General features: G+C 48.2%; 2 protein-coding genes and 1 pseudogene across 2 annotated transcripts; all 3 read left to right on the top strand.

The window, feature by feature from the left end:
* Positions 1-314: 314 nt before the first annotated feature.
* On the top strand, positions 315-2,262 carry LOC112896313 (polyubiquitin-like). The gene is made up of 2 exons (XM_025964245.1): positions 315-350; positions 1,593-2,262. Exon 2 carries the CDS (start codon positions 1,594-1,596, stop codon positions 2,260-2,262), a length of 669 nt encoding a protein of 222 aa, XP_025820030.1. The 5' UTR covers positions 315-350; position 1,593.
* A 3,877-nt stretch (positions 2,263-6,139) lies between these two features.
* LOC112896824 lies at positions 6,140-10,894 on the top strand (annotated as a pseudogene).
* Positions 10,895-11,779: 885 nt separating this feature from the next.
* Positions 11,780-15,250, top strand: LOC112896823 (receptor kinase-like protein Xa21). Its single transcript, XM_025964953.1, has 2 exons — positions 11,780-14,525; positions 14,622-15,250. The coding sequence occupies exons 1-2, from the start codon at positions 11,780-11,782 to the stop codon at positions 14,981-14,983; spliced, it is 3,108 nt and encodes a 1,035-aa protein (XP_025820738.1). The 3' UTR covers positions 14,984-15,250.
* The last annotated feature ends 6,301 nt before the right edge of the window (positions 15,251-21,551 follow it).

The following is a 21,551-nucleotide window of genomic DNA, read 5'->3' as shown; positions in this document are numbered from 1 at the left end:
AATGAAACAATTTGTTCCAGTGGAACAATTTTTCGTTCCAATGGTAAGACTGGATCCAGCTGAACAAATTCTAATATTTGTTTCGATGGAACATTTTTTTTTCCATTTGTTCCAATGGGACAATTTTGCTCCAGTCATGGGAAGCTGGGCCGGCGGCGCGAGAAGAACTGAAGGAATAGCAGCTCACCAAAAATTTAATGTAGCACGCGACGGATCGCATTCTGGTAACGCGTTACCTGCTGCAACACCCCCCCAAACTTCCTCCACTCACGATCTCCCAGGGCTTTGCTCTCCGGCGGAAGCAAGCAGGCAAGAAAGCCCGCAGATCCGACCCCACTCGTCGACTCGAGGTGCGCGCGCGATCGAGCTGTTTCTTGCCCGTCTCGATCTACCTCTTGCGGCCTCGTTCGTACCCGCGGTGAATTTGTGGCTCATCTCGTATGATCTCTCGGATCTTAGGATTCTAGTCCTTCGTCATGCTTTCTGTTCATCTAGAGAACGATGGGGTGTGGTATTAGGTTTGCATAGGAGTTCTTGTTATGTGTCCTTGCCGCGGTAGCTAACCAGATGGTTTGTTTTCAAAATTATATTCCGCGTATATGTAAAGGAAAATCATGTCGACCTATGTGACTGTAGATTTATCTTCCTTTTTAGAGTAAGAGATGGCAAAAACGCCCAGCCCCATTCATTAGAACAAAGCAGAGTTGCTCACGGTTTACAGCATAAACGCTCAACGGCAATTGCAAGCTGATCACCATCAGCCACTAGCAACAACCACCGCAGCACAAGTTTATTAAGTCTTTTTTAGACTCGCACACAGGCGAAACAAGCTGCACAGGTAAACACCGGAGGGAAAGCCAAACAGAAATTAAAACTGTAGATTTATCTTCTTTGCTGACGTTTTCGATCGGATAGAGATTTATAGCCTAAACGAAAGCGACATGAAAGCACATCGGTTGACAATTTTAGATGCCGGCGTATCCTGCTTTTCCACTAGATCGATGCATTGTTGTAGCAACCCCGAAGTGTGCGCTAGCTTCTGTAACGTTAAGGGTCTTCTTGTCTGATTCGGCATTCGCTGTCGTCGATCCTGTATATATGTTCAGTAGAAAGTATTCCGCAAAGTGAAATCTGCATATTGTTCAAATTATCTCTTCAATGTACAGAACTGAGTGATGAACCATGTACTCTCTCCGTTCTAAACTATAATTCGTTTTGAGATTCCTAGGTGCATATATTTTGCTATGTATCTAGACATATTGTATATCTATATGCATAGCAAAAATTATGCATCTAAAAATATCAAAACGAATTATAATTTTAAACGGAGGGACTAGTTTTTATTGATTGCTCAGGACTTAACTCAGTATGCGGCTAGGCTTAGTGCGACACCTTGTTATGTCTAAACAATGTGTATTAATGCAGTAGATTTCTGTCGTTCCTCGCTGCTACTGTTTTATTGATATATAACGGGTTCTTGCTTCTACTACGTACCTGTTGGAATTGTTGGTGTGTTTTGTGTATGTGTATTATTGTACAGCCTTAATTAATAAATCTGGATCAATAAAGCTTTGTCTGGTGTGGTCATTCAGGATGCTGGTCTATGTGAGGAGCCCCAGCGGCAGGACAATATGCCTCAGGGCCCAGCCATCAGATACCCTGAATACTATTAAGGCAAAGATTCTGGAACAACACCGCCTTGTCTTTGATGGAGTACAGCTAGAGGACAACCTTACACTGGCTGATTACGGCATCCAGCATCAATCCACAATTGATCTCCAAGAAAAGATGCAAATCTATGTAATGGAGACGCTAGTAGGCAGGAGCATCACTCTTGAGGTTGACAGCTTAGATACTATTGAGAAAGTGAAGACCAAGATTGAAAGTTCCGAGGGATTACCCAAGGGCCAGCAGTGCCTCATTTTTGCCAACAAACAGCTGAAGGACAACAGCACATTGGCGGACCACAACATTTGCAAGGAGTCCACCCTTCTCCTTGTCCTCCATCCATTTCCAAGAGCCGAAGGTACTATGCGGATCTCGGCGATGAGATTAGATGGAAAGAGGATACCTCTCGAGGTCGAGAGCTCAGATACTATCAGCACTGTCAAGGTGAAGATCTATGAGAAGGATGGCACTCGCCCCATACAACAACGCATTGTCTATGCCGGCAAGCAGCTGGAGGACAGCCGCACCCTGGCGGACTACTACATCCAGAATGAGTCTACCATCCATGTGGTGCTCTGTCTTTGTGGTTGTTGAGATGGATGGCAGGCATGCTTATTCAAGAATGAGTATTCTTTTCAGTAAAATTACATCCAGTAGTGGTGTGTTATCAGTAAAATTACGATTGTGTCGCCTCAGTCGTTTTTCTTTTCAGTAGCTTTGTGTTATCAGTGAAACTTCCATTGTAGTGCGCTAACGCGTGTGATCTTATATCAAGAGTAGTCCCTGGGTCGTCTGTCTTGGCTTCAGTTCATTGAGAAATATAGAGGATCTTATATTATTAGATGAGTCTCTAAGGGCCAATATAAATCAGTGTTCAACGTGGACGACAGAATTCCATGGTTGGCCCTCTTCTGCTTTTTGGCTCAGTTGGAGACTTGGGAGTTTTTTTATTGAGATAATCACTTGATCAGTAGTAAACAAAACTTCCAAGGCGACTGGAATGCATGCCAGTCATCACTTGACTGAAAAAGGAGAGTTAATCTCTTTGGCATTCTGCATCTCGTGTGAAAGAAAATACCTAGAAGCCATGGTCTTTATTTATTTATTATTTTTAGAGTCCATTTGGTTTTCTCACTTTCCTGGCATGTTGCATCACAGGTTACGTTGCCCAAATCTCATGGTAAGTCATCATCTATCATGTAGAGTACCACGGCCACATACGAAGCAGGGTAGGGGGTTTTTTTAGATTAAGCGAAGCAGGGTAGTTGGAACTTGTGCACTGAACAAGTGGAACTGAGATTGAGAGCTGCAACGAACTTGACTGACTCTGAACCACTGGGGCACATGTAAGAAGAAAACTAAGCAAATAGAATTTTCCCCTTTTTTTTCATTTGCTTGAGAGGACTGCCGGTCTCCTGACCTCCGGGCTGACTTGACCCCGGCCCGACCGTGGGCGGAGCCGCGGAGGGTCGACGGTCTCCATGTGCACGACGGTCTCCATCTGCAGTGACGCAGTAGCATGGTCATGCGACTATTAGGCCGATCTCAGTATATAATTTTATGGTATAATTATTAAGATTGAAAGCTAGGTAACTGTGCCCGATAAATTTTATATGATAAAACTCCTCTCACATCCTATGAAACTCTTTCCTTTCTCTTTCCTCGCGATGTCAGCAAAATTAATGATGTGGTATAGAATTTAATATGATAAAACTCTCCATGAAACTCCATTGAGACTGGCCTTAGGAGTCGTACATGTGACTAGCAGTTAAGGTGTCACATAGTCATATTTTCCAAAACCGTACATCCAAATCAAAATCCGACTGCACCACCATATTGAAATAACGAAATCTTCGAAATAAGATCACACTTGGATGATTTTTTTTGGAACATTTTTTAAACGCGGAACATTTTTTCTTAAAGTTAGAATAATTGTTCCAATAATATAAATATTCCGCCTGTGTGTGATGGTTTGACTGTCACTCACACATGTAACTCCTTGACTCCTAATATTTTCTATCAGCTTGATTAAAAGGTGCTGCCATTTGCTCTTCTCCCCGCATCCCATGAGCCAAAAAGGACGCATGTTGAATAGCGCCTGAGGGTCGCAGCTAGAGAGCGCGAGGGGTGCGGGAGACGGATTTGCCGCAGCCCACCTACCCTCGATTTCTGTGCAATGTATAATTCCAATAAAAAATGCTCTATTTCACAAAGTGGTTATCCAAATTAAATTTTGATTGCACCATTGCGTTTCTACGTTGAGATCTTCAAAACTAGACCATTTGCCTATATTTAAGTTTTTCTAAAGTATTTTTATTTGTTCCAAAAAAAATTTCTTTTTCTAAAATATTATATCTTGTTTTTGAATATTTTTATTTTCAAACCAATTTCTATTTTTTAATACATCCGGACTATTTTTTCTATTGAACATTTTTAATTATTTTATCAACAATATTTATTTTTTAAAATAATAGCAGTTTCTGTAGTATATGGGCTATGCATGTATCAATGGTGGGACATGTGTTTTGTGATAGTATAGCAGCTGATCGCGTGCGCTGAGAATAGAAGCCCCCCGGTAAGGGCGGAGCTGCAGCTGCAGTTTTCAAAAAAAGAAAAAGAGAGAGGCTGCAGCTGCTGGCCCGCACGTCAGGAGGTATGTGGTAGGTCCCATCTTATCTCTTCCTGTCCCTTGTCTTCTTCTCCGTTCCTCTCTCACTTGACTGCTCTCTCTCTCTCTCTACTCTTTCCCATCACTAGAAATTTTACCGCTGCTCGGATTCGCCTTAGACAATGGAGGGCGCCACGCTGAGGAAGAGGTCGTCGTGCCACCCGTAGCTGCTCGAGATAGCACCATCCATCGTCCCATTGCTCTACTTCTCGAGGGGATGCGGCCAAGGCCATGGTGGGTGGCGGCGGCAGCGACCAATGACAACATCGGCCAAATGGTCGAGGTCAGAGGACCGTGCTACTCCCAGCAAGCTGGCGTCATAAACATCAAGGAACTCGGTCATCTTGTACTTGTTATCCGGGTATATGCCCACCATATATTCAGTAACGGTGTTCGATGACAGATAGTTTGTTCATCGGATGTTTGATGATTGAGATGCCGAACAAGACTCCTAATAGATAGAATAAGTATTACCGGTGATTTTTTAGTATATACTATATTTTCATGATAGATTTTTCCCGTGATACGCATCTGTCATCTGAAATAGAAGAAGAAGTTGTCTAATATTTATATTTAATTGCTAAAATAATAGGGCGCGAAGCGCGCCAAATATTGTAGTAACGTCAACTCCCCGCCCAATGCGACGACTTGAGCTTCTTCTTTCCGGAAACTCCTTCCTGCTGCGCGCACCGGTTTACTCCGTTGTGGGTACGTGTAGCTCTGACCGGACAAGCAGGCCTCTTTCTTGATTGCTTCCTTGCATTGTCTGAAGAAGAAAAGAAGCCAAGAATGGTGCATGGATTCTTTAGGAAGCCAAAGTCAATGATTCGGCGGTGGAGAATTCAGACTAGCCGTGGCTTTTATGCGCAACAAGTTTATGCCTTGTCTTCATCATCGATCCTCTTGTCAACCGGCCGGCCGGAGGAGAGATGATCTGTCCATGCCTGCAGAGCAGAGGGGACGGGAACGGGATATGATGATTGCGGCCTCGCTCCCTGTCGGAGGGTCGCCGTCGGCTTGACGCCGGCGAGCTAGTGCACTTGTACGTCAACGATCTCCATCTGCAGTGACGCACCTCGGCCGCCCAGCCCAAAGCCACCCATCATCTGGCCGGCCTGCAAGGAAATTCTCCCGTGTCTTCGTATTGACGGGCCTTACAGATGGAAGGCCCAAGGCCGGCCTGCTCCAGCTCGCTCATCCGCACGATCGAGGAGGCCACCAAAGCCGTTCCACTTCCTCCGGCCTTCAACTCCACACGATCGAACGAGAGTATAAATGCAATGCAAACGCAACGCATCTATCCCGAACCCTAACTCCTCCACTTCCCATCTCCATCCCTGCAGGGCTCTCCGCCGGCCGGATCCCAGCAACGAAAGCATCCATCCATCTTCGCCGGCGACTTCAGGTTAGGCTCCGATCCTTCATTTCTGCATGCTTACCTCTACTAGTAGCAAGCAAAGTTCAGTTGCGTGCTTTCTTTTCTGCCTGCCTGCCTCGTTCGTACTGGCTGGAACTTGTGGCTCGTCTCATGTGATTTGTTGGATCTTAATTAGGATTGGTTAGCCTGTAATCACTTCTCTTGCGGGAAGAATGTGTTCATCTAGAGAACGATGTGTTCATCTCATGTGACCTGCTGTATATATATGCATACAGGAATAACATGCATGATAAAGAAAGATCTATTGCTGTAGATTTATTTTCCCTCTTCTACTACCTGCTGTTTTGAGTTGATAAAGAAAGCTTGGTTAAAGCATGCATTTTTCTCTGAAAATGAACTGATGATGTTTGGTGTGCTATTTCAGAATGCAGCTCTTTGTGAGGAGCCCCACCGGCAGGACAATCTGCCTCAGGGTCCAACCGTCGGATACTTTATCTACTGTCAAGGCAAAGATTCTGAAATAACACCGCCTTGTCTTTGATGGAGTACAGCTACAGGATGACCTTACATTGGCTGATTATGACATCCAACATCAAGCCACACTTGACCTCGAGGAAAAGATGCAGATCTATGTGATGGAGACGCTAGCAGGTAGGACCATCACTCTTGAGGTTGCCAGCTTAGATACTATTGAGAAAGTGAAGGATAAGATTGAATATACTGAGGGATTTCCCAAGGGTCAGCAGTGCCTCATCTTTGCCAACAAACAGCTGGACGACGAAAGCACCTTGGCGGACCACAATGTTTGTAAAGAGTCCACCCTTTCTGCTCGTCCTCCACCCATTTCCAAAAGGTGTGATGCGGATCTTTGTGAGAACATTAGATAGGACGATTCCTCTTGCGGTTGAGATGTCAGACACCATCTACGCTATCAAAGTGAAGATCTGTGAGAAGGATGGAGTTCGCCCCATACAGCAAAACCTCTTCTATGACACCGGGCGGCTGAATGAGGAGCGCACCCTGGCGGACTATAACATTCAGAATGAGGATACCGTCGACATGATGATCTGCCAATGTGGTTGTTGAGCCGGATGCCACGCATCATGATCATTCCACAACGAGTATCTTCCGCTGCAGTCCCGTTTAATTTCTTAATTTGTAGTGCCGTGTTATCAGTAAAACTATCACTGTAAGGCGTCAGTATTGCGGCAGTCTTCTTCCTTTCTAGTAGCGGTACGGTGTGTTATCAGTAAAACTTTCGATCTTATATCAAGGTAGAATCCCCGGGTCTGTCTTGCCATCAGTTGACTGAGAAATACAGTCAGCACGTTTATTTTGCAAGCATGCAGCGGCAACTGCAGATGGTAAATTGGCTTCTTCTCTATGTCCCGTAGTCTCTCAGTTGATGGTAAATTGGAATAGGAAAATCCATCAGTTTTGTGAAAAACTTGCGCACCGTGTGTCGCTGACTTGCCAGACGCGCGCGACAGCCTGCGAAGAACGACGAACAGGGGCTGGGATTGTTGACCGAACGACGTTGCTGCTTCCTTGCATAGTATTTTGCCTGATAATAAAGAGAGAAGACGAAGATGAATTCTTGGGCAGAAAAAGTCAAGGGCTTGTATAGTCTTTTCGTTGTGACACGTTAATGTGTGAGATCTAGCAAGAAGAGTCCCTGGGTCCATGTCGATCTTGGCATCAGTTGATTGAGAAATATAGTAAGCAACTTCAACTAAACTTGTAGTGGTTGTTTTTTGGATCTCGTGAAATATCAATCCGTTTTAGATAAACTCGTTTTGCTTATGTAAGGAATATGGTCTCATAAGTCTATGATTGTGATTTTGGTACTAACGAGTTTGTGAGCTCAAGTTTGTTTAGTTTCTAGATCCTATCGATGGAGTCCAATCCATATACAAGATGGTCCAAACGCTGTCAAGATATCCAAGTTATAGTGAAAATGCAGAGATCACATGCGTCGGTTAAACCGACGGCACGATGTTATAAAGGGTCGGTGCTTTGGTGAGTTGATATGGCAACGAATTGGACAAGTGCCATCCGAAATCAGTCGACCGGTTGAACCGACAGTCCCAGAACATAACGGGTCGGTGCATTGGTAGTTGGAACAACGATCAACTACAGAAGAACCCAGTTGCACCGGTTGAACCGACGCTACGAGAATGGAGGCATCGATGCAATGAAGAGATGGCATGGTAATCAAGTGAAGAAATAAAAGAGGCAACGATTAAACTGATGGTGCAAAAGAAGGCGTAGGTGCAAGCGTGCTGAGGTTACTCAGTACCATGTTTTGGCTCTAGAAGAATTTCCAAGCAAAGTTTTCAGCATCGGTTGAACTGACGGTACGTCGGTGCATTGCGTCGGTGCAATAACGCAAGCAAGCTCAGGCGTGGCAGAGGGACGTTCAACGGCTAGTATACAGATTCAGAGTGACAGGTTAAACCGACGGCTATGACCTGTTTAACCGACGCTTTAAGCTTTTTGGTAGAAAAGCAAGTAACGCCTAGGAGCGGATCTCTAGCCTATAAGCATCACCCGGGTCATTTGAGGCGGGCTAGAGTTCGTGAGATGCTATCCACACTCTGAAGAAGTTTTTCGAGCCACCCAAAAGCTCATTGATCATATCCTTAGATTTAGCACAAGCTTTAAGAGTGTTAGTGCTATGGTTAGCTCTAGAGAGAGAGAGCAAGACATCGCTGCCTTGAGTGCTAGGATTAGCTCTAGAGAGAGTGAGAGAGCAAGATATTGCTGCCTTGTGTACTGGTTCTTAATTGAACCACAAGTTGTATCTTGGTATGCCAGTCCCTTGGAGTCTTGTTGGCTTGCCGGCAAGTCATCGACCCTCCGGCTTGGTGTGGAGTGATGACGACAGCTTTGTGCGGGGACGTGGAGACCCCTATCCTTCATGGAGAAGCTCCTTAGTGGAGACGGCATCGAGGTGACCGGGGACTTAGCGAGAGACTTAGTGGCTAAGTCTCGGTGACGAGTCAAGAAGAGTCTCAGAAGAGACTCGGTGACCGCAAAGCAATACTTTTAGTGTGTGTTTCAACAACATGGACTAGGGGTGGCATTGTGCCTACTGATACCACGAAATAAATCTTCGTGTCTAGAGTTTGCTTCCCCTCATCCCATTCCTTTAAGCTTCCGCATTTCTTATTGTAATTTTACATGCCTTTACATTCTTAGTTAGCGTAGTATCTTGGTAGAATTAACTATTGGTTGCAAAATTCTTTAGGATGAGGTTTTTATACTAATTGAACCCTAGTTGCACATCTAGATAAAATATATTTTAGCTTATATTTCGTGTTAACTAGCTTGAGCTATATATTAAAGTTTTAGAATTGCCTAATTCATCCCGTTTTTGTCTTAGCCTACGAGCACCGATTTTTTTCAGCTCAAGTTAGTTGGAGTTCCCAAACAAGTTTTGCTGGTTATTAGGCTAAAACAAGTTTTAATGAAACTAGTTTCACAGAACGGTGGATCCAAACAACCCCGTAATGATGTGTTTGCAAGCACGCAGCGGCAATTACAAAGGTCGCAAGCATGCATCAGTTCAAAACCCGGTTGGCTTCTTGTCTCACGCGGTCTCTATCTCAGTTGATTTTAAGCTTAATTTTTTTTTGCACCTTTTTGTTTCAAGACTCTTGTTCGAATTTTTTTGCCTCCTAAATTTTGTTTCGAATTTTCTTCCCAAATTTTGTTCCGAAATATTACAGTCTTGAAATTGAGCTGTTGGAAATCGACCTTCGAGCGCCCGTAAATTAGCTATGCCTAAATTTTCTTGCCCCCAGAGAGATGCAAACCAAGAGAACAGAAAGACCCAGTGGCGGAGGATCAACGACTTCGCCGTACCTCAATTTTTCTTCATCCTCCGCCACTGGAAAGACCCATGCTCATATATGCAACAAACAAACCAGCATGGTTTATAAAAAAAAATTCAGGTCGCTTAAACGTGGTATTAGCAAGAGCAATAAAAAAAAGGGTCAACGACATGTTTAAATAAAGGAACTCACGTTTGACTGGGACTCGGCACCTGTATGGAGGTCGATTGCTTTTTGGAAACTAAAAATCAGCTCCGGTTTGTAAGGAAAGCAGGATATTGGTTTCCAACAGGAAAGAACACAGAAACGGGTCGAGGAGAGAGGAGACCGATCTCTCTTCCGCTTCCGATTCCGACCTTGAAGTCAGCACGATCTCGAGTATAAATTACAGTGCATCGATCCCCAACCCACGGATGCTCCGAGCAACAAGCATCTCCATCGACTTCAGGAGTTCAGGTACGTGAGTTTTTTTCCGCCTATTCCTACTACTAGCAGTCTCTTTCATACTTGCTGGAAAACTTTGTTCATCTATGCAAAATGAGATCAAACTACATATTCACTCTCTCTCTTCAATCAATGTATTCAGAGCTGACTGAACCATGTAACTTTTAATGATTGCTTAAATTTTGTATGCTAGGTAGGCTTAGTGTGACACCTTGTTTTGTGTAAACAGTGTATTTACCCACAAGATTTCTCTTCTTGCTTCTACTATTTTTTAGATGACGGGTTCTTGGTTTTACTACCTGTTGGCATTTTTTGTGTAGTGTTGTATAGCCTAAATAAAAGCTTGGTTAAAGCATTTTTCTCTGAAAATAAATTGGTGATGTTTGGTGTGCTCATTCAGAATGCAGATCTTTGTAAGGAGACCCTACCGGGAGGACAATCTGCCTCAAGGTCCAACCATCAGATACACGACATACGGTTAGGGCAAAGATTTTAGAACAGCACTGCCTTGTCTTTGATGGAGTGCAGCTAGAGGATAACTTCACATTGGGTGATTATGATATCCAACACCAATCCACTCTTGACCTCCAAGAAAAGATGCAAATCTATGTAATGGAGACGCTAGCAGGTAGGACCATCACTCTTGAGGTTGAGAGGCTTTGATACCATTGAAGGCCAAGTTTGAGTGTACCGAGGGATTCCCCAAGAGCCAACAATGCCTCATCTTTGCCAACAAGCAGCTGGACGACAACCTCACATTAGCGGACCACGGCATCTGGAAGGAGTCCCCCCGTTCTCCTTGTCCTCCGCCCATCTCTCCGAGAGGCACAATGCGGATGCCAAATTCAACCAATGAGTTTTTTTTTTCCCTTTCTTGCTTGTAGCAGATGTTATCCGTAGAACTTTCATTGTAGTGCGTCAATGCATGAGATCCGTAAAACTTTCTTGCTTGTAGCACGTACGGAGACGGTGAGGTGCTCTTGCGTACGTGTTTTCAAATAAATCAACGCAGCAAAACTCTTTGCCGTATTTTCAAAAAAATAAAAAAATGTTCCATCCAATAAAAAAACTAACTGTGAATTTCAAATATCATTTTGAGAAACATAATGGTATGTATAGATCTATCTTAAAATATACTCTTGTAATCTTGTAGACTTATTAAATAGACTATAATTTCAATAGTATTAAAAATGGGTCAACATTGCACCTCAAAGCTTGTAAATAAATAAAAGTGTCAAAATCAAGTATTTGTGCCCGAAGGAGTAGCCTGATTGTTATGTAGCGTACAAGTTCTTGAGCAACAACTTTGCTCAACCAAGTTCAATAACGAACTGGGTTCCTCACAAAAAAAAAAGGTTCAAATTATTTGGTGAAAACAGGGTGGAAGCTGAGGACTGGGTGCCAGTGATGAGGTTGGTGTTCTTATTTCTTTAGATGGACATGTCAAATGGGAAGTAATAACTTCTCATACAATAAAAGGAAGACGCATAACGTGAACAAACGGGCAGCGCCAAAGGCTATACAATCCAAATGCCTATCCTTATCTAAAAAAAATAACACAAACAAACAAGTGCCTACCAAGATGGACTCATGGACTCCAAGTTTAAAGATAAAAAGAAGATGTCATTCAACATGACTTGGACTGATAGATAGGTACACCAATTCGAGTAGTACTAGTAGTTTTAACTTGCAAAAAAAGTGGCGCCACCATTAGTTGCTTTGCTGCTGTGCTGCACGAGCGAGCGAAAAAAAGATAGCACCATTTGACACACTGCAGCTGAAAGCATGAGTACTCTGTATCAGCTCGTTCTCATGCTCCTGCTCCATTCTGTATGCGCTCATGCATCCTTGCAGCAGGAAGTGGCTGATGGTGATCGGAGAGCCCTGCTGGCAGTCAAGCTGGAGCTCTCCGACCCCATGGGCTGGCTGAGCTCGTGGAACAGCACGAGCTCCGATGTCTGCCAGTGGGCCGGCGTGACATGCAGCCGCCGGCACCCCGGGAGGGTGGCGTCGCTGGACATGCCATCGAGACAGCTCTCAGGCATGATCTCTCCGGCGATCGGCAACCTCACGTTCCTGCGGGAGCTCAGCCTTGACTCCAACATGCTGGCCGGCGAGGTGCCACGCACCGTCGGCCAGCTACGCCGCCTGCGCTTCCTTTCTCTGTTCAATAACTCCTTCCATGGTGAGATCCCTCGAGAAATATGCAACTGCTCCAACCTCTTCCACCTCAACCTGGGGGTTAACCAACTGGAAGGTGAAATTCCTGCGGGGTTTGGACTGCTGTCTCAGCTTCAGATCCTCTTCATCCACTACAACAATTTAGTAGGGAGCATCCCACCATCACTTGGTAATCTCACCTTCCTTAAGACACTTGATGTACTTGAGAACAGACTGGTAGGGAGCATACCTGTGAGCCTTTCCCATTTAGATCATCTCACAGGCTTTGAGGTGGGCAGAAATAATCTCTCCGGCACAATTCCACCGCTGCTCTTCAACAAATCATTGCTTCAATATTTCGGAGTTGCATCGAACAAACTGCATGGAAGCTTGCCAGCGGATGCAGGCGCTAACCTGCCGAGTCTCAAAAACCTCTTGTTGACTAACAACCGGCTGTTCGGAACAATTCCTAGTTCACTTGGTAACGCCACCATGGTCCAAGTGCTAGGTCTTTCAAGGAACAGGTTCCAAGGGAGGGTGGCACCAGAGATTGGAAAGCTCTGCCCGTTTCAAGTCGAGATGGGTGCAAATCAGCTGCAAGCAGAAGATGAACAGGGTTGGGAGTTCTTCACTCTGTTTACAAACTGCACCCGTCTTCGACTGATAGATCTACCCCTGAACAGGCTAGGTGGAGTGCTTCCTACTTCAATCACAAATTTTTCGACCCAGATCCAATGGCTCAGTATCGCCGCCAATGGCATCTCTGGGGTGATCCCCTCCGGCCTAGGGAATCTTGTCAACCTTAGCAACCTAGACATGAGTGAAAACAACCTCCATGGTGTAATTCCTGAAGATATCGCAGAACTTACAAATCTGCAAACACTATTGCTTGGTGGTAATCAGTTATCAGGAAATATACCATCCTCCTTCGGCAACCTCACACAACTGCAATTGTTTTCCTTGTCAAACAATAGGCTTGTTGGCCCCATTCCTAGAAGCCTTGGTAACCTGAAAAACTTACCTAGCCTGGATTTGTCCTCCAATCTGCTCACGGGTTTCATCCCTCCTGAGATCTTTGGCCTTCCGTTACTGACAGATTACCTATTGCTATCTGATAATTACTTATCCGGAGCTATTCCTCCACCAATTGGAAGCGTCAAACATATCCAAACTCTCAATCTGTCAAAAAACAACTTCTCCGGAGAAATACCAGCTACAATCGGTGAATGTGAAGCTCTGGTGTTCCTTGGTTTGGCTGACAACTCCTTCACAGGAAGCATTCCCAAGTCGCTTGGTAATCTGAGAGGCCTAACCACACTGAACCTCACAAGGAATGCTTTGTCAGGCAGCATACCGCAAGAGTTGGGAAACATCAATGGTTTACAGGAGTTGGGTCTGGCGCATAATAATTTGTCTGGAATGATTCCAAAAGTTCTTGAGAACATAAGTAACTTAGTTCAGCTAGACCTCTCCTTTAATAATCTTGTTGGTGAGGTTCCATCACATGGGGTGTTTGCTAACATGACTGGATTCTCAATGGTTGGAAATGACGGGCTTTGTGGTGGCGTTCAAGGTCTAGAATTGCCTCCATGTCAGGATATGTCATACAAGAAGCGGCATCATGCACTCCTTAGGGTTTTGCTTCCCATTGTTGGCACTAGTATATGCATAACTCTTCTATTGTTTGTGCTGTTTCTGTTAAAGTGGAAAACAACACCTGAAAACACGAACACTGATAGTCTTGTTGGATTGACCTACAAGTATCCCAGAGTTTCCTACCTTGAATTGTTTGAAGCTACTGATGGATTTGCACTCGCAAATCTGGTAGGTGCAGGAAAATATGGTTCTGTATACAAAGGAAGTCTGTCTCTTCCGGCAGTCAGGAATGCTGCTGTAGCTGTGAAAGTGTTCACTCTTGAGCAAACTGGTTCTTCAAGAAGTTTCTTGGCAGAATGTGAGGCATTGGCACGGGTGAAACATCGAAAGTTGATCGATATCATTACCTGCTGCTCTAGTGTTGACACTAGAGGCAATGACTTCAAGGCACTAGTATTTGAGTTCATGCCCAACTACAGCCTGGATAGATGGCTGCATCAGCGAACAGATGAGCAGCTGCAGAAGTTAAATCTAATCCAACTCTTGAATATTGCAATTGATGTTGCACATGCAATAGACTATCTTCACAACTATTGTCGGCCATCAGTCATCCATTGTGATTTGAAGCCTAACAACATCCTCCTAGACAGTGACTGGACTGCTTATGTCGCCGACTTTGGACTTTCAAAACTGATTGGTGAATCCATGAACAAATCTGGCTCATATACTGGAAGCTCCATAGGGATAAGAGGAACTGTTGGATACGTTGCTCCAGGTAATTGCAATGTCCACCATACTCAATTCTTAACCCACTTAGTTTGTGCACTGATCAGAACTGAGAATTTAATCATCAAGATACTTGTTCTCGCAGAATATGGAGCAGGAGGGCAAATATCCACTGCCGGAGATGCTTACAGCTTTGGGATTACCCTTCTGGAGATGTTCACAGGGAGAGCTCCAACTGACAATATGTTCAGAGAAGGGTTGAGCTTACACTTGTTTGCTGAGATGGCATTGCCTGACAAGTTGACAGAAATAGTGGATACAGTGCTATTGGAGGTGCAACCATGTGAAATCGCTGCAAAGGATGGCAAACTACTGGCTTGCTTAGCTTCGGTTGTCAGAGTCGGCATCTCGTGCTCAAAGCATATCCCGTCAGAAAGAATGAGCATGAAAGATGCAGCCATTGAGCTGCATAGAATCAGATATGCGGTAATGGAGCCCTCTATGTAGAATCGGACTTTTGATTCCCTAGTGTTCTCCTGGCCGTGCTGTACTTTTCAGGCCGCAACTGAGGGCAATGGAAATTTCCTTGAGGAGATGTAGTACAGGCCCCCACATACAACATGATAGCCATACAACAGCATGAAATCTGTCAAGCAAAACGGGAACCATCAGATTGCAAGTATGAAGTATTTATGTGAGACTTAATTAATAAAATAACCATATATGAAACAATCAATATGCCTCAGCCAAGAAATGGTGGACTGAGGTGGCAAGCCAACAAGGTTTACCACACAAGGCTTTTCAATTCGTTCCTTTGTAATTGTATAGCCCCCCACCTCCCCCCCCCCCCCCCTCCGTCCGCGTGTGCAACCCAGGCAGGCGGAACACCGCGGCCCCTTCCTTCCTCCCTCCCTTTCGCCGTACCGCCGCTCGAGCCGGCCGCCGGAAGTCCGTGCGGCTCGCAAGGACGGCGGCTTTGGGGCAGCCCTCTTCTCCCTCGCGTCTAGGAGGGCACGACCACCTCAACCGACGGAGCGGGCAGCTCATGGCGGCGCCGGCATGGAAGGCTGGATCTGGCGCCAGCGTGCGCGGATCCGGTGTCCCCGCGGCCGGATCTGCCGACGGGCGCTGCGGCTGGCTCCTCCTAGGCACGGGGCGTGGTGCTTCGCATGGACGAGGATGGTAACCTGCGGGCTGCAGCCAGCGGGAGACGGGCTTGGGCGTGGTGACGCCGTGAGCGCGCGGGCGTGGGCGATGAGGTTGCGAGGCGTCGAGGCGCACGTACGCGGGTGTGGAGGCGACCACGGTGGTGGTAGCCCGGGGCGATCGTCGGCGGGGGGGTGGGGGGTGGGGGGTGGCGGGGCTGAGGACGTGCGTGGCTGCGGCAGCCGTGCCCAGTGAGGCTCCTCTACTTGGCAGCTCTTCTTGACGGCGGCTGCATGGTGGCGCGGCTGGGGTGGCCTGTGCGAGGTGTGACAGCGACGCCATGGTGGCGCGGCAGGGACGCCTTTCGCAGGGACGCACTGGCAGCAACGAGGTGGTGGTACGGGCGTCGTCGGGCCACCTTTCTTCGACAGAGGAGTTGTGGAGGCTGTGGGAGGTGGCTGGGCGCCTGTGGAGGCCTGCGCGGCAAGGCGGAGGCCGTACGATGGGGAGGAGGTTGCACGCGTGGAAGGGGGCGGTGGTAGGTTGGTGGCGGGGGTGCTGGCAGGGTGGTGAGTTTTGTTGGTGGTAGCCATGGCAGGCAGAGAGGCTTGTGGCTGTAGGTAGGGGGTGCTGGGCGAAAGCTCTGCTCGGTGGATTCGGCGGACAACGGTGATGTCTTTGGCGTTGTATTTCCTGTTGGGGATGTTGTCTTGGCACTCTCCTCGCTTCAGCGCTGGGATCTCTAGGTGAAAATTATGCCAAAGCTCTATGGCGGGAGGCGACAGCGTATGTAGCGTTGTTTTCTTCTTGAAGGCGTCATCTTCGGAGTTCCCGTTCTCGCTGAATCTATTTTGTTTGGTGGCGATCGGTCACATATAGCGGCGGCTGTGTTGGTGCTAAGCTCTTGCCATGGTGGTTTTGGACCTTGCAGTGGAGCAGATGGAGACCTAGTTGAAGACTCAAGGGGGGCGGATGACCATGGTGGGTGTTAGCGGCCAAGAAGTGGATGTTGGTGCAGTGTCCAGAGGGCAAGACTTCTGCTTGGCATTTGAGGGTGACGATTAGAGGGGTTGTGCGCTAGTGGTGACCACGAAGTTGGCATGAGACCGGCATGGTAGATGGTGGCCGGCAGATTTGCTTCGCTAAAGAGCGGTGGTTGCTTCGGTGCGAGGTGATCCTCCGATGGCTGCCAGAGGCCACATGTGGCATTCTGCTTTCCTCGACGAGGCGACTGGGTTGCTTGGTGCCACAGTATACATCCTGAGCTCGGTGCATGCGGTTGGAAGTTGATGTCCAGAGGCAGTTATTCTTGTGTCGGTTCGACAGCTTGCAATGACCTAAGACGGCTAGCCCTGCTTCGTGGGTGTTAGTTCGGTGCAGGTCAACTTCGCGAGGAGGCGCAGGCAGACCTGGTGGCATGACAGCTACACGGCTTGCAGCGGACCACGGCGGCTAACCCTGCATGGCCGTGGCTGGCTCGGCGTGGGACATCGTCGTTAACGACGGTGTTGGCGGTGATGATGGGTTTCCTCTGAAGGCCTTGTGTCGAGGAGACGGTGCTGCTGTTGGTATACGAGCGGGGTTGTGTTGTGTCTGGTGGTGTCGCTACCCCCACCCATGGAATACAAAACCGCTCGATAATCGCGATTATCGGTGAAATTTATCATTACCGATGCTAGCTGAAAACGTAAACCGACTGGAATTTCGCTGGATTTCAATGGAAAATTTAAAAATTTAAAAAATTTCTTAAAAAGTAGAGAACTTATTTTTATAAAAAACTAGACCTTCTCTTGATTCCAGAATGTTATCACATATTGAAAGCAACAATTATTTGCTTAGGGAAAAAAATATTTTTATCTAACTACCCGCTTGCTAGTTTGTACGTGGCTTGTATAAACTATGTACTCTTGTTTCTATGCACTATGAGGTTTGTATGAACTATGCACTCTTTTGTTTCTGTGAACTATGAAGTTTGTATGGATTATGCACTCGTTTGTTTATATGAACTATGCACTTCATGGTTTGTATACATGTGCAAATTCATGTGCTTTATGCAATTTTATGGGCAAAATATGTAAACATGTTTATTTCTTAGGCAATTCTATATGCAAAATTGTGCATGTATGTGTAATTTATCTAATATAATATAATACATAACCTAAAAAATTAAATGCTATCAAACCTTTATTTTTTTCCACTGCCAAAATATATTTTCAGTAGGCGAAGCGATAAATCGTTCAGTTTGAATCGATTATCGACGATAAATTGTTGATTTTCATTTTTTTGAATTTAGGTCTCTTTGCCGATCGGTTTTGGTGATTTTTTACCGATTTTCAACCGATTATCGTTACCGGAGCTCACTGATAAATGTTGCATCGCCGGTAATGTAATCCTTGCCCCCACCCGACCAACCTGAGTGTACGAGGCACGTTGAGTTCGGCGTGTGTTGATGATTCAATCCAACCTGCCGGGTAGTTGTTTTTTCTTTAGTTTTCTCTTCTTTGCCTGGTTATGGTCTTCCAGGAGATAATCTTGTATTTTTTTCTGCTATATTAATGGAAAAGCACACTTCGTGTGCCGTTTGTTCATTGTTTTTTGTTCCTAGATAATGTCAGTGGTTTGGGAAATTTGAAAAGAGCCTAACGCCATGGTCTTCCAAAGAAGGCACAGGTCAGCCATTTCACTTCTAGCAAAGATCAAAGATGAAGTTTGGGCATAGTGTATTGCAGGTGCAGAGCACCTTGCTGAGCTCTTACCCCACCTGTAATTGTTTTTTAGCCTGAGGATATTGGTGTGCTTGGGTGGGAAGCTCCTGTGTTGTTTTTCTTTTCTTTTTCTTGGGCTTAGGCCTTGTTACTTCTCCTATATTAATTAATATAAAGCAGTAGGTCCTGCCAGTTTACGTTAAAAAGATATATATGAAACAATCAGGTTCAGATGAAAATAATCTTATCTAATTACACATAGACAGCCGTTTTCCTCTTGCTTCACATACAACACAGGGCCATAGGGGTGATGAGAAGTAAAACTCTGCTATTCATACAGAGCAAAGCTACACCTAAGGACTCTTTTCTCTCACTTTGGCTTGAACGTACCCCTTCCCGTACACATTGTTGTAATAAATCGATCTCATTTAACATTGACTTCTAATTTCTATAAAAAGAATCCATGTACTTGAAACAAAACTATTTTTTGAATCTAATTGTACAAAATTAAGTATTTTGATTTGAGCACACGACTGTCATGCAACAAAGTTGAGAGCAGTGTAGTACACCATAAGACCACAAACGGCTCACAAGCCGCAACCATGGTCTATCTATATTATAGAACCGATCAAAGTAGGGGCTGGCAGGCAGGCATGCTCATGCTGCCATGCACATTCATGAGCATTGGTCCCTCGCAGGCAAAGCAGCGAACACCTGGTGGCAGCCGCCGGCAACATGCCTAACGAGGTTACAGACGAGCGGAGACAATGGCATCGGGGTCAGGCGTGCGTAACTTGCATAGTACCCCGTGCGGACGCGCTGCGGCCATGGAGGCGAGCGCGTGGCGAAGATGAAGGCGAACATGGTCCCCGGGCTCCCGGCGTATGCAGTGGCAGCTCGTCGAAGGTGAACGGATACGACGCCTCTGTGTCCCGAGGCTGGACGCGCGCACTCCACGGGTATCGCGCACGAACTAATCCTCCGCGTCGAGGCCGGCGGAGTGGAGACCCTCCAGAAGAGCCGGGTCAGCCATCAGCGGCGTCGACGATGACATGACATCTCGCGCCCGGCGAGCAGGAAGCTCGTGGTGACTACGCCTCCCGGAGGCTCTGGTCGCTCGCGGTCGCGGCGAAGCGCGACAGGACATGGGAAGTCGACCCAGACTGGCAGGCCGGCGCGGCGGCGCTCCTGCGAGCCACGGCGTGCAGCGAAAGCGTCGACCAGGGGGGACGGTAAACGAAACGCCGACCGTGGGTGGATCGAGCACGTTCGGTCCAGATCGGGCGAGATACGCACGGGCAGAGGGACTCTGGGTCGTCGTCCTCGGTCGTCTGGCAGCGCGCCGGAGCTGGGTGGCGCGGGCCGGACGGCGCTGCGGCGGTGCTCGAGCTCGGTGGCGAGTGTCCGCCGGTCGACAGCGCGAGCGAGAGACCTCAGATGCGCGCGGTTGCCAGCTCGAACCACGTCGCCGGTGGCCAGCTGCCTCCTGATCCCAAGGTTCTGTCAAAACACAATAGCATATGCCATGTTCTTTGGCAAAAGAAAGAGCTTCACATGACAGTTTGAGAGAGCAGCGAGTCGGCATATTCCGGTACACAACATCAACTGAACTTGTAGAAGCTTTGCATGCAGAAGAGAACGTCGTCGGTGGGGGACTGCGGTGTCGCCGGCACGGAAGTCCGACGATCGACCGCGGCGATGGCATCCATCCAGGACCTCTTTTGTGCTCACCGTTTCATCACCTGCCGGCGGTCAGCTCTCTCCGTCTGCCTGCACTTCAAGAACTAACCCTCCACGTCGAGGCCGGTGCAGACCCACCAGAAGAACCGGGTCAGCGTCGACGACGTCGTGTCGCGCCCGGCCGGCGAGCAGGAGGCTGCTGGTGGGCGGTGGTCACTGGCAACGCCACCCCCGGAGGCTCTCCTCGCTCGCGGTCGTGGCGAAGCGTGACAGGACGCTGGAAGTCGTCCCAGACTGGCGGACGGGCGCGGCGACGCTCCGGCGAGCCACGGGATGCAGCGGAGGCGGCCACGAATAGGGGTGGACGGCAAACGAGATGCCGACCGGGGGTGGAATTTGAAATACCGTCCACCCCTGGGTCCCTGCTAGCCGTCGGATCGGGCACGTGTGGTCCAGATAGGAGGCACGGTTCGCACGCCCATGGACGTACTCGGTCGTCGTCCTTGGCCATTTGACAGCCGAACGGCGCGGCGGTGGTGCTCAGGCTCGATGCCAAATGTCCGACGATCGACGAAGACGGCGCGCCGGCGGTGCTCGGGCTTGAGATTCTCGTCTGACGGAACGGGTCGAGGGCACGCAGCCGCAACCGATGACGAAGAGGCGGCGTCGGTACCGTGGCCGCCCCTACCGTGTGCGAACCCGATCGATCACGACGTCGCCGTCCCGAGACGGCGCGAGCGGCGGCGTCTCGACGTCGTATTCCCCCCACGCGCCTCCATGTCGAGGTGGCTCTGGTCCGGCGCTTCTCGCTGCCTGCTGAATCTCCGCCACGCAGCCCTTCCGTCTCGCGCGTGTGCATCCGGAAGATGGGTGCAGGCAGCAGCGCGGTGGCCGTGCATCCTGGGGCGGCCGGACCTCCGCGGGCGACTGCGTCGCGGAAAACCAGCATCCCGCTTCCCGTCCGCCGCGATGGCGCGAGCGGCCGCGTCCACAGAAAGGATGCACGGCGTCTCAATGTCTGATGAAGCGACGCGTACGGCGGCGCGCGGGGCGACGACGGCCAGCGGCATCATGATGCGGTCCGCTTTGAGAAGCTGTTAGCGAAACACTCGAACGACCTCAGTGCCTCGCCGATCTCCTTCGCCGTCGTGACGTGCACGTACGCCGCGGACTTGGTCACCACGCCGCGCCGCGCTCCAAATCCCGACCAGGGGCGGGTCGCTTCCAGCTGTCGGATCCGCCACGTGCGGTCCAGATCGGGCGAGATTCGTACGGGTAGGGACCCGGTCGTCGTCCTCAGTCGTCTGGCAGCGCGCGGGAAGCTGGGCGGCACCGTGCTGGAGGCCGGACGGTGGCAGCGCGATGCAGCGGCGGTGCTTGAGCTCGGAGGTGAGTGTCCACCGGCCGATGACACGGGAGGCCCTCGCCGCTTCATCGCCCAGGAGGAGCTCGCCCGGTCTTCTGCAGCTGGCAGCTGGCCGGCCTCGGCAGACCGGAGATGCGCGCGGTCGCCGGCTCGAACCACTTCGCCGCCGGCGCCGGCG

This window comes from Panicum hallii, chromosome 6 (assembly GCF_002211085.1).
Source record: "Panicum hallii strain FIL2 chromosome 6, PHallii_v3.1, whole genome shotgun sequence".
Lineage (NCBI taxonomy): Eukaryota > Viridiplantae > Streptophyta > Magnoliopsida > Poales > Poaceae > Panicum > Panicum hallii.
This window is presented reverse-complemented; position numbering and strand designations above follow the sequence as displayed.

Bases quoted from the DNA above. Each gene is read 5' to 3' on its own strand.
- LOC112896313 (XM_025964245.1), top strand. From the start codon at position 1,594: ATGCTGGTCTATGTGAGGAGCCCCAGCGGCAGGACAATATGCCTCAGG.
- LOC112896823 (XM_025964953.1), top strand. From the start codon at position 11,780: ATGAGTACTCTGTATCAGCTCGTTCTCATGCTCCTGCTCCATTCTGTA. The intron at 14,526-14,621 runs GTAATTGCAATG...TTGTTCTCGCAG, and splicing joins TGTTGGATACGTTGCTCCAG to AATATGGAGCAGGAGGGCAA.